General features: G+C 42.2%; 1 protein-coding gene across 8 annotated transcripts in view; it reads right to left on the minus strand.

Moving 5' to 3' along the window:
- The window catches only part of SHC3 (SHC adaptor protein 3), a 60,595-nt gene that overhangs the window by 6,387 nt on the left and 37,551 nt on the right, over positions 1-16,657 (minus strand). For all 8 annotated transcript variants that reach the window (XM_027891831.1, XM_027891908.1, XM_027891657.1 and 5 more), the window contains 7 exons: positions 16,308-16,361; positions 12,033-12,084; positions 7,910-8,036; positions 6,700-6,853; positions 5,644-5,740; positions 4,545-4,739; positions 2,074-2,369 (listed from right to left, as the gene is read on the minus strand). In XM_027891831.1, coding sequence (XP_027747632.1) covers positions 2,074-2,369; positions 4,545-4,739; positions 5,644-5,740; positions 6,700-6,853; positions 7,910-8,036; positions 12,033-12,084; positions 16,308-16,361 — 975 coding nt within the window. The remainder of the gene's footprint in view (positions 1-2,073; positions 2,370-4,544; positions 4,740-5,643; positions 5,741-6,699; positions 6,854-7,909; positions 8,037-12,032; positions 12,085-16,307; positions 16,362-16,657) is intronic.

A 16,657-nucleotide genomic window follows, 5' to 3' on the forward strand; every position in this document is an offset into this window, starting at 1 on the left:
AGAAAATATTTAACAATTTAACCACATGTTCACAAAACGTTTCCCTCCTATGTTTAAAATGAATTAGGCATGCAGGCAGAGTGCACAGGTTCACTCTGGCAAACATCATGTTGCAGTAAAGCTTTGCACTGGGCTGGCTCTACACTGCCTCAAGAAAGTGCCTGTGAGCACTGCTCTGAGTAAGGAATGTCATCTATTCTCCTTGAACTTTTCTCAGGAAAAGAGAACAACTTTTGTTGCAACTTTCCAAAGCCAGCTTATGTTGTGGTGGGCTCCTCTCTTGAAATACTTCAATCTTCGACATTAAATCCTGGCAAAATTCCTGTAAACTTCAACACGGGATGTCACAGGGTAAAAAAACAAAAACAAAAACAGAAACAAAGAATGTTGATGGCAGATGATGCTGTCTGCTCCGTCCCCACGTACTTCTGTCACTGAAAGAAACCAACAGGCTCTCTGCATTCCTGAGGCACACCTGCTTCGAAAAGTAGCTTTCTCTAAATTCAAAGCGAAATTTCAAAACGAAAAGGTATCATTAAAAAAGCAGTGCCTCTCTTCATCTATATTCTGAGATTTTCTTAATGCAAGTAACCTGCCATCGCCAGAGTTCCAGTCCTAATTCTAAACCCAGAAAAAAATCCTGCAGTCCTCCATTTTAAGCACCTGAATGAGGGATCTCCTTTTCCTCTTTTTTTTTTTTTATTTTTCTGTTAGCTGGATGAGAGCAGAGTAACTGGACAGTTAACTCTGCTCTGAAAACACACCCTTAAGAGCTGTAACTGTGTCATTGGGTAATGTGAGCGAAATGAATTTTCAGGCAGCATTAGTGTGAGTCGGTTTTTAGGAATAATCACACTGAGGCCACGCAGAAGAAATGCAAGCTGCTGGCACGGTGCTGCAGCTGGTCACACACTGGCATTTTACTGATGACTCTGCACTCTGACAAGCTGCAAATAGGGCTGCTCAGAAGCCACTGTCAGGATCCCACAGGTCTCAGAAAAGATGTTGTTCTAAAATGGTGCCTCCCGAGCGAGGCATTTCAGAGCCATTTGGGCCACGATGGCGCATCACAAGCAGGGGCAGAGAACAAGCAGGTCCCCGGACAAGGAGGTTAACAAATTAGAGATGCACTAGAGGTAGTGCAAAAAAAAAGGAGGAAAATGTCCCTTCTCAGGAGGAAAATGTCCAGGAAGTCATCACTGGACCTGAGTACTCCATGCCAGCCAGCAGTGCAGCAGAGCTCCTGCTGGGACACTGCATCCCTGCACTTGCCACGTCACACAGCGGTGTTTTCCTTGCAGTATCCTGTAACAGCTATTTGTGGGTTTGTGTTAAAGGGAAAATCAGGGCACCTTGTAAAGGAGCCACACAACTGTTGGCAAAAGTTCAGCAAGAGAGGCTGCCTCCCAAGAGGCGCAGAGCCACTGCCCTGGGACGGGGCAGTTGGCACCTCCAAAGTGCAAAACCACTTTGACTGACCTCCTGTGACAAATGTGACTAACAACAAGAAGCACCATGGGCATTCCTCACCACAGGCTCTGCAGGGCTGGCATAATTCTGCCACAGGTTTCTCAGCTGAAGGAGATGCCAACAGGCCAACCCTCGCTTATTTTGTGGCTGGTTATCTGAAGTTGTCCTTTACAGAGGAAAAAGAGTTACCCGCTTGTGGCTATCAGGAGCCAAGAATAAAACTCAGGACAATGATTTTAATCCCTCAGCAGAGACTAAGCCTCCCCAGAAGCAAGGCAAGATAGCTACATAAAACTGTATCTCCCTTGACCTCTCCAATCTGCTGTGGGGAGGGTCCCTTCATCAACCAAGGGAGTCCTTGTGCAGCAAAGAGATGGGTCTTGTTTAGGAATCAGGTCCCTAAGGTTCCCTGCAATCTGCAGAAATCATGCAGTGTGTCTTCTGCTAGGCATCAGGGAGGAAATCAGAGATGTGATGGTATACTAGGAGATACAAGGCAGTAACTATGAACAGTTGTGAGTAAGCTGCAAAGAAGACTAAACACATTTAGAGAAAACCTGTAGAGCCAGAAACCTCAGGTATTAGTGAGGAGCCAGTGCTTACAGTTCCTTCTGGGTCCACCAAAAGAAGGTGCTTGGCTTGTCCATTGTGCATGCCTGTCAGCACGTAGGAACCAGGATTCGTGGTGCTCTTCCTCACGAGGAAATCTCCGCATTTCTTCAGCAGCTGTTCTGCTTCTTTCCTGCTCATCTCCCCTTGATACCACGGCTCTGCACTCAGCTCTTCAGCTTCAGTCCGGACAGCTGCCCTGGATGGAGGAGGACTGGTGCGTCCCGTGGAGGTGGATTGCTTCATCACGGCCTCAGAAGTTTGATTCCTGAGGGCATCTTCAAATGGTTCTGGAGACAGAAACAGGAGCAAAATGGTGATATTCCAGCCATTTCAAAATGGATTTGTTTTGCGTTGTAGCCACTAGCCTTTATGAAAAAAAATAAGGTAAGATGTACCAAGAGACTTACTGTTTTATGGATTACATTAAGACTGAGGAATGTAACATGTTTAAAACTTATATTATGCATAGAAAGATACCAACAAAAATCAGAGTGAACCTCTGCAGGAGCTTTTGAAAGGTACTGTTTTTATTTCAGCTGTGGCTATTGTCAACAGCTGTGTTTATATGATCTGGTACCAGGCAAAGCTCTCCTTTAGTCTTGCTAGGTATATCCGACAGTTTAATTTCAAATAAATTGCATAATATGGGCAGCTAATGTCATTATACTCATATCTGGTCTTCCTTCAAACAACTTATTCATTTAAAAATTATCCATTACTGAGTCTCCAGCCCAAGGCTATGTCTAGAAAGGAACAGCCACCTGTACCACTCAGCCCACTCCTAGCCTCCATCTAGGAAGAGAATCTCGCAAAACAGACAAAGGTTAACACATTTAACGCCGTTCACCTGGCTAAAATCAGCCTCGGGGAAACGTCTTTTAAAAACCTCGGCTGAATCCTAAAACTCAGAGCTCCTTCCTGCAGGGTTGAATGGAGAGATGTGTCACTACAGACCCCAGCAGTCTTCCAGGAACAGCAAATGTGTCGGTGGGTGCTCCGTTACGAGCGGTACTGACCTAGTGGAGGGTATGTTCCCTTGCACGACCTTTTTCTGTTCCACCAGTACGTATTTATTAAAAGGAAGTGTTGTTCTGTGCCCACCAGGCCTGCAAAAGGACATCTGCAGGGCAGCACCGTGAAGCAGTACAGCGGCTCTGAATAGGCTGCTCGGAAGCGAGCTTGTGGGGGACCCCAGAGAGGTTAATTTAGCTCAGAGAAATGGAGTAAATACCGTGCTGCCACAGCTTACTGATGTCTCAATTGTTAGAAGCAGCTTATATATGCCTTCACTATATTGCAAGCTGCACTAAGCCCAACTCATGTTTAGCCTGGCAAACACCGACTTAAGCTGGCACATTTTCTAATACTACTTTTCTCTGATGATCCAATGACTGATAAGGATTTTTGAAGGCTGGAAGATGATAAATCAATTTTCCCCCCTTTTTAGGAAAATAATGTGTATAAAACAGAAGTAAAATTAACATCTCTGACTTCAGACAGTATACTTTTCTCATTTTCAGATCTATGTTCAGAGAAAGATGCTCTCTCAGCTTTCTTCCTTCCCCCTTTCTTTCAATCCAAAATCCCACCAAGCTATGGAAATAGAGTCATATCTCAGCAAAAAATGCCAGGAAGACAGTTTTATCTATACTGAGATAACAGAAATGTAGATGCGTTTTTTGACGAGTAACATATAGGTACCAGCTGCTTTGTCTAACTGCCTTTTAATTTTGTAAACTGAATTAAACAAAACATGTCAGGAATTTATTTGAGGTAGGAAATGTAGAAAAACAAAGAGATTTTTCTGTGCATCACATGGTTTCCCCGTTATTTCCTGTTAAGTATCTCCTCAAGGCTGAAAACAATGTGTATTGGTAGCACCAACATCAGATTATGGCTGATGCTTAAAGCATTGTTTTGCAGCTATAATTCTAATTTAGGAAAAGCTGACTTCAAAGTTGGAATAGATAGGATACTAGGCCTACGCAGTGCAAGAGATAACTTTTTAATTTCCATTCCTTGCTGCACAAAGCTTTTGCTATACGCCTTGACTTCCTAGTAAAATACTCACAGGACAGGCTGAAGCTAATTCTCCACCCATCCACTCCTCCACTCTCCTGTATGACAGAGCTCCTGATTTACTTTTCTTCTGACATAGTTGCCTGTGATGTTCAGGATAGCACAGACTGCAACTTACCTTAACTGAGACATAACGTAGGCTCGCTTCAAATCTTCAGCCACCCCGTTTTAGGTCAGTGCGATTTGAAACCACCATGAATTCTAAAATTCACCATAATTACAGCAGCAACACTAAACTTCAGAAATTATTAATTTTTTTTTTTTTTTTTTTTTTTTTTTTTTTTTTTTTTTTTTTTTTTTTTTTTTTTTTTTTTAACTCAGAACTAATGCATAAGCATACTGGGTCGTTTGTTAGAAAGGGAGTGAATAGGAAGGGAACTCACTCATGTCAAACAGATCCTTTCCTGGGCTGCTTGCTTTGGTCTCCTCTGTTGTTCCACTGAAGGTACATTCGGCATCTGCCTGAAGTGCCAGAAGAGTGTCTATATTTATATGCTGGGTGTTTACATATGTTGGCATCTCTGCTGTTGGTATTACTTCTGATTTCTTTTCTGGCATACTGCAGATATCCAGAGATCCTAGAAAATTCAAGACTTTATTTTCCTCTTTTTTTTTTTTTTTTTTCTATTTGACAAAACAGTGTTGGTATAATGACCAACCACCAACCACCACATTACTACAGGTTTAAAATTCCCTGGAATGGGAGATGTATAATTTCAATAATTTCAATAGTAGAAAAAATACTTTGATTAATGGATTCAGAACTGTGCTTCAGTGAGGGTTAGGGGGCATTATTATTCAGGAGGAAAGGAAACCTTTGTAAATAAAAGACTCAGTTTCAACAATTATATTCAGCTGGGGAGTCATGAGAGGAGGAGAAGGAATAAAATCCTCAGCTCTGTGCAGATTAACAACAGACAACATATTCTGGCATTTGAAAAGAAAATGTCTCTAGAAACACAGAAAGGGGTCACATAAAGGTGGATGAGGTGAAATTTAAGAAGTTTTGAGGTGATTTACTTGGAATTTATAGACAACAACAAAAACCCCCATTATATGTTATTTGCTATTTGTGGAGCAGAGAGCAGTGTTTCACATTTCAAATGAAACTTCTCACTTTAGGCCTTTCAGTTAAAAAATTCCGTCTTGCATACCCCAGTAGGTCAGATTTTCAGAACAGACCATGCAGCCTGCCTTTTAATATTACAGGGTTTTAGGACACAGAAAGCTAGAAAGATGAAGATTCGGGCAACTCTATTTATGAGCAGCTCTGCAGAAGAAAATATTTTATGTAGGCGTGCGTTTAATAATTTATCCAGAGGTAATTAACAAATGCATTTTAGTGGTATCAGCACTAAAACTCAGACAAAGGGAACCTATCAAAAAAGGTGCAGTTCACTGCCTTAAGAGGCATCAGACATTCACATGCTTTGCCCACCCAAGACCACCTGAAACATTACAGCTAAAAGTAGCAAAACTCACCTTGTGTAACAGGCTCATGATGCCATTCTTCACTGGATTTGTCTCCTAAGTGATGGCTCTGATAATAAATTTGCTCTCTTCCCACTCCTGTTGCAGACTAGAATGGACACGTGCAAGGAAATTTTCAATTGCCTTTAAAATGCTCAGATATATTATCAGTGGCTCTGACAATTTCCTTGGCTGCATTCTGTGTGCTCACACTCTTCCTTTCTGATTCATCATGGTATCAGAATATATATATACCCCAAATAAATTTGTGTGAGAGTAAGATATTACCAGTGATATTCATGTATCCTTCCCTACTTCCTGCTTTTATTAACCCCCTCAATACTGAGGGATGCATCACCCCTTTCAGTACATTTTTCTTTCACATAACAAGCCCTAACACCCCGTTCCTGGGAAAAGCATTCCACAGAAACATGCCTGGGACCGGAAGACAGCCCCAGCACGTTTCAAACCACGAGCTGAGGGACTCACACTGGTACCAGGGAAGGCACTTGGACTCTGAAGGGAGGATGCTGTCTACAGGCATCTGGACTTGAGCAGAGCTGTGCTGGATCTGAAAACTCCCCTTAAGTGACCATGTTGATACTGCGGTCAGACTTTTGACAGGAATGTTGGTAGAAATATCCAAGCTGACCTTAGCTCAACATGAGGTGGAAAACCAAGCTAGGAATTAACAGAATGAACTGTTGGTAATAACTGCACTGGACTGTTTAGGTGATTCTGCATTAAATCATTCCCAGTTAGTGTACAGGATTCTATACTCTCTGAAGCAGACTTGGTTTGTACAATTGTATTTACCCTCAGTGTATTTCTCCTCCTAGAACCTGCTTACTCTTTTAAAACCACAAGGAACTCACCTCCTTTAGCTTGTTCTGAAGCTGCCTAATGCATTGCCTCCACCTAGATCTGTAATGCCCATTCGAAAGGAAATTGGCCATACGTGAAGGGCTGTGAGCTACAAAGGCTCCCAGCGTAAATCCCATCTTAAAAACACGTCTTTTAAAAGTTTTGCGTCCATCAGCAGGACGGCAGAGATGCAATTGCACTGACCTGAGCTGTGTCTGCGGCAGTGGGAAGTCTCGTTTTGAGCCTGGCATCGAGGAAGCCGCCAGGGGGAGGTATTTTATTTGGGATGTTGTTGTAATAGGGATGCTCTGTTGCCTCGTTATCCTCCTCCGTCCACGGGTCCTCAAAACTCTGCATCCTGTAAGGAAGCTTTGTTTTGCCCCTCGCTTGTAGAGCACTTACAGATATTCTCATCAGGTTAAACCTGCCTGTCAGGGGATCGCTATTGCGTATTATTTGGACAACTCAGCTACCATTATAAGTCAGGAAGCAACAATGGATCATGCAGCAGGCCTTCTCTGTTTGGACAAACTAATCTAAACCTTCTTTGCAATGGATAAAATTCTTTATGCTGAGTAAAAGATGCTTTTACTTAGCTTTAAAGACCATTACAAATTGAATTAAGCAGTTTTATCTAACCCTACAATAGGACTTGTAATATTCTGAGTTGATTGACTGACTAGGCTCTAACACTTTATCTCTAAAGATATGCTCTATCACCAATATAGATCTGGAAGAACTTCACAAAGTCAAGAGATATGAATACAGAATGCTTCCAGATTAGGATAGTAGCATTTTCTATTCACCATATACCTGTTTTACTTTGATATAAGAGATGGTGGAGGGTACCAGCTCACTGGGACTTATACTAATATTAGTGAGCATACATGTCTCCAAAGAAAACAGAATGCTATATTCCAGGCTTTTAAACATACACAAACAGACAGATTTTGTATCCCCCAGAGAACAATGCAGTCTAAGCCTCTGTACAGTGCATCACATTCCCAAAAACATCACCCTAATATGAGAAAGAGTGAAACATCATTAGTCATTTTGGAAGCCCAGCACTCTAACTTACTCCATCTGAACTGACACAGTTGCTATGACAGTAACAGTGAGGGAATGCCACAAATAACATCCATTCTTGGCCATCCAACTCTGCCTACTAACCACAACAGAAAAACACGTGATCGTTTCAACACTGCCGTGAAATCCATATTTAGCCTCTTCTTTTAAAATTACCGTGCTCCTCTCATATTCATTAGGTAAACGCTGCTACGCTAATTCAGCAGAAATCTCTTTTTTAAAAATGTTTAAATCCTGTCTGTCTCCAGCAACGTTGTCCACCACACATTTCATTACGTAAATAGAAAGCCAAAGAGATCCCTTAGCATTCTTCTGGAATCACACTCACCTATCCTGGAAAGTAGGTATCTTAGAGGGGCATCGCAAATATTGCTTAAACCGAAGCTCGAACGCTTGCCCTATGGTGCTGATGACATCCTGGGCCAGGCCATCACAGCATTCCAGGATATGACAAGCTAAATGAAAAAGATTTGACACATGCACATGCGAATCATTGTTCGTGTTACGGTGGGATGCGCCGATCCAAGACAAAACACCTACGTGTCAAGTGCAGTTGCCCTGCTTGAAGCGTGTACCTTTCAACAAAACCCAGTTCTGATCCAGTGAATTTCAGGCAACGGTGGCTTTGCAAAGGTTACATAAAATTGCCCTGGTGTGTAACTGCTGTGGGCAGAATCACAGATCTGTTCTACCATTTTAACAAGTCCACAAACGCAAAAAAAAAAATCATAAAATTGCACGTTATTACCTGAATGTAGTAGATTACGTAAGAATCCAAGCTTTAAGTTGAAAATATAAAATATTAATAGATGGTAATAACAATAAAAGCTTTCTTTGGTTTTCTCCATTTCGTTACCACTTCAGTTTCGTATGTAAAACCACCCCCAAGCTCGCAAGCTGATCACTTTTTCCAAGTTACGGTCTGAGGGAGGAGCAGTATACTCAGAACACTTTCTAGATCATGGGCCCTGACCTTATTCCAGGAGTACAGATCTCAGTACCTTTTACTGCTTCCCTGTATGGAGACGCTCCCAGTAAATGGCTGGATCACTGAGGAGCGCAGAGCCTGAATAACTCCAGCATTTCCTCATGTGCCACCTCTCTGAACCCACTGTGACAGATGCAGTAAGGAGGGAGGCTGGCAGCATGAGCTCTCTTCCTGTGGAAGACTGAGAAATCTTTATCAGGCTGTCTGAGCAGCCAAATCTGCCACAGTTTTAACTCAGTGAGTGGCTCAGAGGTCTTATGCGACAACATACAGAGGTGAATTCATGGGGAACTGACTCAACACTGCAGGAACATAGACAGGTGTTAAGAGCTGGAAGCTAAAGATCTGAATGAACAGCACTCATCATGATACGTGGAAAAGCCCAGGCAAATCAGTTTTCCATATTCAGAGCTGGATGAGCACATAGTTTACTTGCTGTAGCCTGGACTTGAAACTCTTGGTTATTTTCCAAGACCTACACAGTAGAGTGGGTCCTTGTTCAAAGTAACCAATTTGTATCACCCCAGACTGCTTTAAAATCTGAATATAAACTCTTCAGCTGAAAAACTGCATTTTAGTACATGCCTAGTGTCCAGCTCAGTGGAACCAAGTTCTTTGGATGTCAATGCCCTACAAATAAGGGTTTGTCACCACATTTGTGTGACACAGTTTTAATTAATGTTCTATAAGGAGATCAAGTAGGTTTATAAATGACTTCTCAGAGGCTGATCCCCTTGACAGACATCCGAAGAGGACAAAATAAAGGGCCAAGAATGTGCAGGTGTGGAATGCCTGCTGCCTCTTCCTCAGCAGGACTTCACACAGCGTGAGGTGGCACCAGTCAGAGTGCTAAACAGGTACAGTGGTGTTCTCTTCTCACCTGGCAGCACCTGCTGTGCCCACCAGCAAGCCAATTCAAATCCTGATTCAGGGGGCAGGACACTACCTGCATGTGGATTCAACAGCCAAAAATAGGACCTCCATGTGTCCAAAGCTGGAGGCAGACATCCCTGACTAGCAGCAGGATTTTTGCTTTCACCCTCTGCACCTCTGCTGGTGGCATCCCCATGGACGTGGACCAAAAGCAGTAAGGGCAAACAAAGCTAAAATATTTGCACTCTGTAAAACCAGAGTTCAGATTTAAGGAGGCTACACTGCTCACTGCTAAACCTGCGTGGAGCTGAAATGAAGCATGAGTCATTAAGTAGTTTCAGTAGGTGACATAATGAGTAACCTGTTTCCTTGGATACGTGAATGGACTTTCAGCAGGTAGGAGATATGCTTCTTGTAAAAGGATGAGAAGGTTTGGCTCACACAGAGATGATTTTTTTGTGAATGTTAGCAGCAGAAAATAGACAACCTTTAGCTCGCTAGATCCAGAATACAAAACATGAAGGCAGATTTTCCGTCCTTGGGAAGAAAAGAGTCTAAGATGCAAGCTGCACTACAGCATTGGTGGTAGTGTCAGTAACAGCAGTAACATTTTCACTAGATATAAAGACAAATTCTGCTCTAAAGCAATTTGCAGATAACACAAAGAATGACACAATGGCAACTGATGGTGAAAGAGGGCAGTTCAGATCCCTTGGTAAATTAGACCCTTTTTAAAAAAATGTGTTTTGATACAGGCCACGTAAAAAGTCACCGGTCTGCAAATCACCGATGTATAAACAGGAGTGGGGAAAGCGCCACAGGAAAGCCATGATGCAGAGGGCTTGAAGATCACAGCATGAAAGAATTCCACAGGAGATAACAGGGCTTCACTGCAGCAGAACAGGATAATGATGAGGACAGAAGCAAGGAAGACTAGGAAGGTGCAGCCTCTACTGTAGTGGCAGCCCCTGTTATAAAGGTGTCATACACCCTTTTGAAACAATGCAGAAAGATCAAAGAAGGAGGTACAGGAATCATCAGAAGGATGGAGGATGTGAACTGCAGCTGGAGACCCACAGAGTTCCATGTCAATCTTTTCATAAAGAAAACAGAGAAATTACTTTCCCTAAATACACCAAAGGAAGATGACAGAATGAGGTGTTCAGGTGACTCCTCAGTCTGGGATAGACTGGCTCAACAAGGAACAGTGTCAGGAAATAAAAGGCTAAACATACCCTATGTAAGATAGAAGGAACGTATTATATGAAACAGTTTTTGCCTAAAATCCACTCACACAGGAACAGAAAACAGAGCACAGGGCTCCTCCAGACCCTACTGTGCAAACATCTACCACGCCAGCCCACTTACATTGTCACTGAGATCCCTCAGAACAACTGAACCAGCCTCTGATTTAGCAGAAGGGTACTGCTAAAGCAGGTGGGGTGGAGAGCAGCTTTGCACCACACATCCCACAGTCTGACACTGGAGCCTCCCTGAGGGGGGACACGTGATGCTGTAACACATCAATCACTGCAAAGAACTGGACTAACTCCACACCTCCCATTCCCACAGTTTTTCCAGGTGTTTCACCAGTATTCAGAATATTAGCATGTTTAGTGTAAGTATTATTCATTTACGAGATAGTGATCTCAAGTCTGGACATGGGCACAGCAGATTCTCCAGGTATCTAAAATCATTAAAGATGACAAAATATGGAAGATACACTAAATTAGTTGTTTCAATGGTAAGATTGGCAGCCCAGGGTTTGCAGATTTGGCATTTTGGAGCTAAAGTGCCTGAATTCTCCAGAAATCCAGTTGGAAGTATTTTTGTTGGGCTTTTTTTGGAGCTACTCCATTCTTCTCTATGACTATCCAAATAATAAATAGATTCTCAAGTATATTACATAATACTTCATATCTTGCACTAAGACCTAATGATGCTTTCTGCCTTACAAGCAGGAATGTCTTTTGCACCTGTTATTTCAGACTGTAATTTACGATTCCTACAGTTTAATTTTTGAGAACGTGAACTGTACCTTAGCTTTTGAAGACAGTCAACAAGAAGGTCCCTGTCCCTGACCAACTGCTGCTAAACCAATGCAACCTTGAATAAAACTTCACTGAGATGGAGAATATCAGCAAGTTGCCTGAAAGCTCACTATTTGATAAGGAATGTGATTCTGCCAGGAAGAATTAGGCATGTACTGAGAAGACCTTACAGATTCAGCTGCCTCCTCAGATGACTTAGTCAGAGGACTGTTTAGTTCTTGCATGGTGATTGGGTGTAGGTAAGACTTAGCTGTTGCCTAGAAGCTCATGCAGCCAAATAAAGCAAGTGTTTGGTTTCAGAAATTAAGAGAATCAAAGTGATATTTGAATATGAAGTAGAGGCAAGACCTGTTCCAAGTTTGAGAACCAAACTGCTGCTTCTTATTGCTACACAATCTTTTCATGACTCTGTCAAAGGCAATCTTTTTATTGGGCTGCATTTATATCTTCTGGAAGGAAAAAAAAAACCTGACTTAAACCATGAATAATTTGTGTTTCCCAAAGGAAAAACAAATGTCAAATAGATATTTCTAACTTACCTCTCCGATTAACGGGATCCTTAGCTACATATGCAATATAGTCAGTTGTATCCTGTCAAAAAATTAAGATATCTACAATGAATGCAAAAAATATTTGCACTGATCACAGCAAAAGATCACAGTCCAGAGTACGTATATTCCTGTGGGTAGAGCCTGAAATGACATGTTTTGCTCTTCAGTTGTATACTAATTAAACCCCATATAAATGTTTATGGGTTTTGGTACTGATTGCACCACTTTCTCCAGGATGTGATCTATTCCAGAAATCTCTTCCAAGGCATTTGAGAATCAATTAAACAAACTCAGTAGGATTTGGATCAGGCCTCACTTAGGAGGGAGCAGAATTACAAGCCTTTATTTTCAAACTGCCCAGAGATTTTTGTTCAGAACATAATTAACCAACTGGTTCTGTGGCAGAAAGAGTGGGGGTAACAGCCCTGCTCCCCAGAAATACTGAGCAGTGGCATTTATTCATGGGTGAGAGCAGGTGTGTTGCTGACTACTAGACTAGGTGGCACAGAGGTGGTCAGCCCCTGCTTGGCTGTGACCAGCAGAATCCCAGCACGCTCTCCCCTAGCCCATGGGCTGCTCCTTGCCACAGTCACTGCCACACGCCAGGTGGATTTTCAGGCAAGAGTAGGCAGAACATCTTCATCAAGGGTTTTTTGCTTGCTCTCTTGCCACAGGTGGTGCAGGCTTGTGTCATTGTGCAGATGGAACGGAAAGGGCCTTGTTTCTGGGAAACAGTGTTTCTGGGAAACCACACAGCCTTGATGCAGACACGAAGTCCTGGTTAGATCTGGTGTTTCCTGACATGCCTGGCTAGTCAGGTACAGCTAAACCTGAGGGATGCATGGAATACACTGCAGCTGGCTGTACAAATCTATCCAAAGCCTTTTCAGGTGACTGATCCCATATCACTAGCAATCTTGCCAAGATCTAACGCCATAAAAAACATGAATCTTCAGTTAAAAGACAGATTTCTTTAGCTTAGCTTTCTCCAATGTGACCAAACACCACAACCACCCACCCCAAACAAATCACTGTGCTGAATGTCTGTACGATTTCTGTCCTAAGGAGAGAGCAAGGGAAACGATGAAGCAAATTCATGGTTCTGGTGACAGATGTGTAGCCATATCCCTTAACCACCTACTGGAAGACACTCAGACACAGCAGCAATGAGGTTGTCCTGTAAAATAAGTGGAGACAAATGGCCCTAGCATTTTGTCCAGTAATTTCTGGTGCATCCTGTGACATGGCATCTGGGCAATGACTGAAGTGGAAATAAGGATGCATATCAGTGAGTAAGGGCACAAGACAAGTGTCTATGTCTACAGCAACAAAAAAAACACAGCCAAGATAAAGGCCTGAGAGTTGTTTCATAGTTGTCCATACTGTTTTATTGTTGTTACTCTCCCATGCCTCTCTGTGCTGGTTTCTCATGCCATGCTCTGAAACTCTCTGAGGGACCAGCACACGTTGGGCATCGATCCCAAGAGACCACTACGAGGGAAGAGAGTGAATGTTTGGATGCAAATTGCACTGTGCTATTTAGTTTCAGGGCCAGAAAATGGGCCACAGATCAATTTATTTACTAGTTCAGGCATAGCTAATGGAAGCATTAATGACTGAGTAAAGCATAGATCTATCTCATAGCTAGCGTGGACGTGACAGCCTGGAACTACCTGCTCTTTATTTCCTAAAAAGTTCAGGTTGAAGTTTACTGTGACAAACCATTAAGGACTTAATGTGGGAGCACTATACAGTGTCTAATTTAGAAGATCCCCATCCAAAAACTACACGAAGATGGGCTGATGCAGCAAAGTGGTCCTTGACATTTAAGGCCTGAAAACAAGTACGAATGAGCTGTAATTACCACCCCTAAGAAATTCCATCGTGGTGGTAAAATTTGGAGGTGTGGCTGAAACTGAAAAACTACTGCCTTCAGGGACCTCTGAGAGACCTGCCTTATTAGACCTTATAAAATCCTCCACTCCGGTATTTCAGGAGATATCTCCAAAAACAGATGTCTTGTCTAGCAGCCTGGAAACAACCACCTGCAATTACCATGGATGAAAATTGTTTAGGGTATCATAAGGAGGGGCTGAAGAGAGCTAAAGCAAATCCAGAACACAGTCTTGGAAGGGAACTAAAAATGTTTCTGAAATGGTGTATAAAAGGATTTGGTGGGGACATTTTTAAGCTGCCATGTACTGACACAGCCAGAAACTGACTCACTACAAATGGGAATATATATATATATAAGAATATATATGGTATTCAAGCTTCTCCAAGACTGTGGAACACTTCTCCAGTGGTTATATTTTGGATAATATGAGATAATTAACAGTACGGGAGTGGGTGGAAAGTTGTAAAGATAATTTCTGTCATGAATGTGAGGCAGATACCCAGGGTAGAAAGGTGGATGAGGTGGAGAAGTGAGGGCAGTCTCACTTCTTAATAAACCAAACTCCAAAATTCAAAATAAGAAAAGTACTTTGTGAAGAAACGTGAGTGCAGATCAAGGTTCCTAGTTCACTATGGACTTTCTCTATCCAGTTTAAATTTCATATAAGGAGATGGGCTGGAGCCCAACTGTGGTTGGGAGGACAGCAGCAGCAGTCCTCCACCAAGTGGAAATCACTGAGGGCTGATAAAAGTTATGCCTAGATGGCCCTCTTATGAGTAAATAAAGCTGTGACTTAAACCACATCCTTGCATCTTGTCTTCTTCTACGTGCACGCAGGGCAAAGGAGCCACCTGCTTTATGACCAAGCTTACGGTTTAAAGTTGTGACAGATACTAGACCACTAAGATAAACTTGTAGAGCATAATTAGATACTCACAGCTACCCTCTTCCCCCCAACGCCAGAACAAATTCGTGCAGTAGTAACCTTATCAGGAAAACAACTCTGCAATTTCACAGTATCTGGTAGGATCCCTTCCACCATGCAGTTTTATTTCCCTGGTAGCTCACTGACTCAGTAGCGTGATTTTCCTCTCCCTCTGAAACATTTGGAAGAGCTTGTTTACTCCAAATCCAATCTCTACTGCTGCTCCTCTCCTCTTTCCTGGTAAATCACTCTAGCAGTGGGCAGAGTGAAATGGTGTTTCCAGGACTTAGCATTTGGGATGGCAGATGGGCAGCGAAGAATCTTCTTACGGAGGCAGGGAACTGTGCTAATCACTCCTGTGCCCACTTCAGGAATTGTTCATTTACAGCACACACTGCAATCTGTTGTATCTCAAAGCTGCTGTTGATCCATATTTTGTTCCCCAAATTATTATGATATGGTGTCCTTTTCCCTTCCGTAACTGTACTGAACTCTGCAAAGCTCTACTGCGACTGAAGATTGCCTTCATGTTTCCTGAGGATAGCTAAATGAACAGAGAAAGGGCCAAGGATCCTTACCTTAACAGGGTTGAAGTGAGAGAATTAACTCACAAAGCAGGCTAGAAATTGCCTTACCTGTAGTACACGACTGATAAATCATGGATGATCATATGATGGAGGAAAAGGCACTCATTCAATTAATCAAGGTTTAAAAGCTTTCAAACCTCTAAGGTAAAAGGTGAGCAATGTCAATATTTTATAATTCTCCCATTGCTTCCTGAGTGGCAAATACTTTTAAAGCACATTTATTAATATATCTTCAATAGACAGCTTATAAAAATAAGGAAAAGCGCAACAAGCAGGAATCTGCCCTTTGCTCCGAAGGAACCAAATGTGTAAAATTGAAGGCTGAATTGAAAACTGAAAGCTTTGCAAAACAAGAAAGTGAGATCTGTGCTTCCTGAAAGCCTGCCTTCAAGCCTCATGACTGCAGCAAATACACCTGCAGGCAGTATTTAGTAGCCTTCTCAATGCACATGTGAAGAAAAAAAAAAATGCATGCATTACTATGGCTGCAACATAGTCCATTACTGCAAAAAGTGCAAAATAAAAACAGGATAAAAATTCATACAATCCCATATGACTGTGCTAGGTTACTCTGAGAAACAAAGTGGTGCTCATCAGTTACTATACAAATACTCTCAATCCCTTGATACTTTCAGTCATTCAAAGAGGAGAATCTGTGAATGCTTGTCAGTCACTCCCCTCAAAAAGAGTTTGATGGCAACGACCGAGATGAATTTATGAAACAAGAAACAGGAGCTACTGTGGTTGTATTTTTTTTTTCCCCCTTTCTTTCAGTAGGATACGCAACAGATTCTGTCCCACAGTCCTCACAAAGCAATAACCGTGTGGGGGGAAGGCTTCCAAGAAATGCTTACCGGGTCACCTCCAGACGCAAAGGAAATGGATTGCATATGGTGGTTTGCTATGATCTGTATGGATCAGAAAGAAAAAGTGTGAGTCAGATGGTTTTCTTACAGTTTACACTTTCGATTTCTCTTTTGGTTTGCATATGTAATCCAAAATCAAGGTCAAAATTACCTACAGGGAGCACAAAGAGCAGCACAATAATATAAACAAACTTCAGAATCAATGAATCCGTTCCGGTGTTCTTTAAAACGTGTCAGGACCCTGCAAAATTGCTAAATGTGCTCAGAAGTCCAGTAAATCACACAGATCTGTCAGACAGTATCTCTGGAGAAATTTTAATCAGCTAAAACTCCCTTTC

Source organism: Empidonax traillii, unplaced genomic scaffold (assembly GCF_003031625.1).
Source record: "Empidonax traillii isolate 1590-97213 ecotype Southwest subspecies unplaced genomic scaffold, ASM303162v1 scaffold2:size4533513, whole genome shotgun sequence".
Classification (NCBI taxonomy): Eukaryota; Metazoa; Chordata; class Aves; order Passeriformes; family Tyrannidae; genus Empidonax; species Empidonax traillii.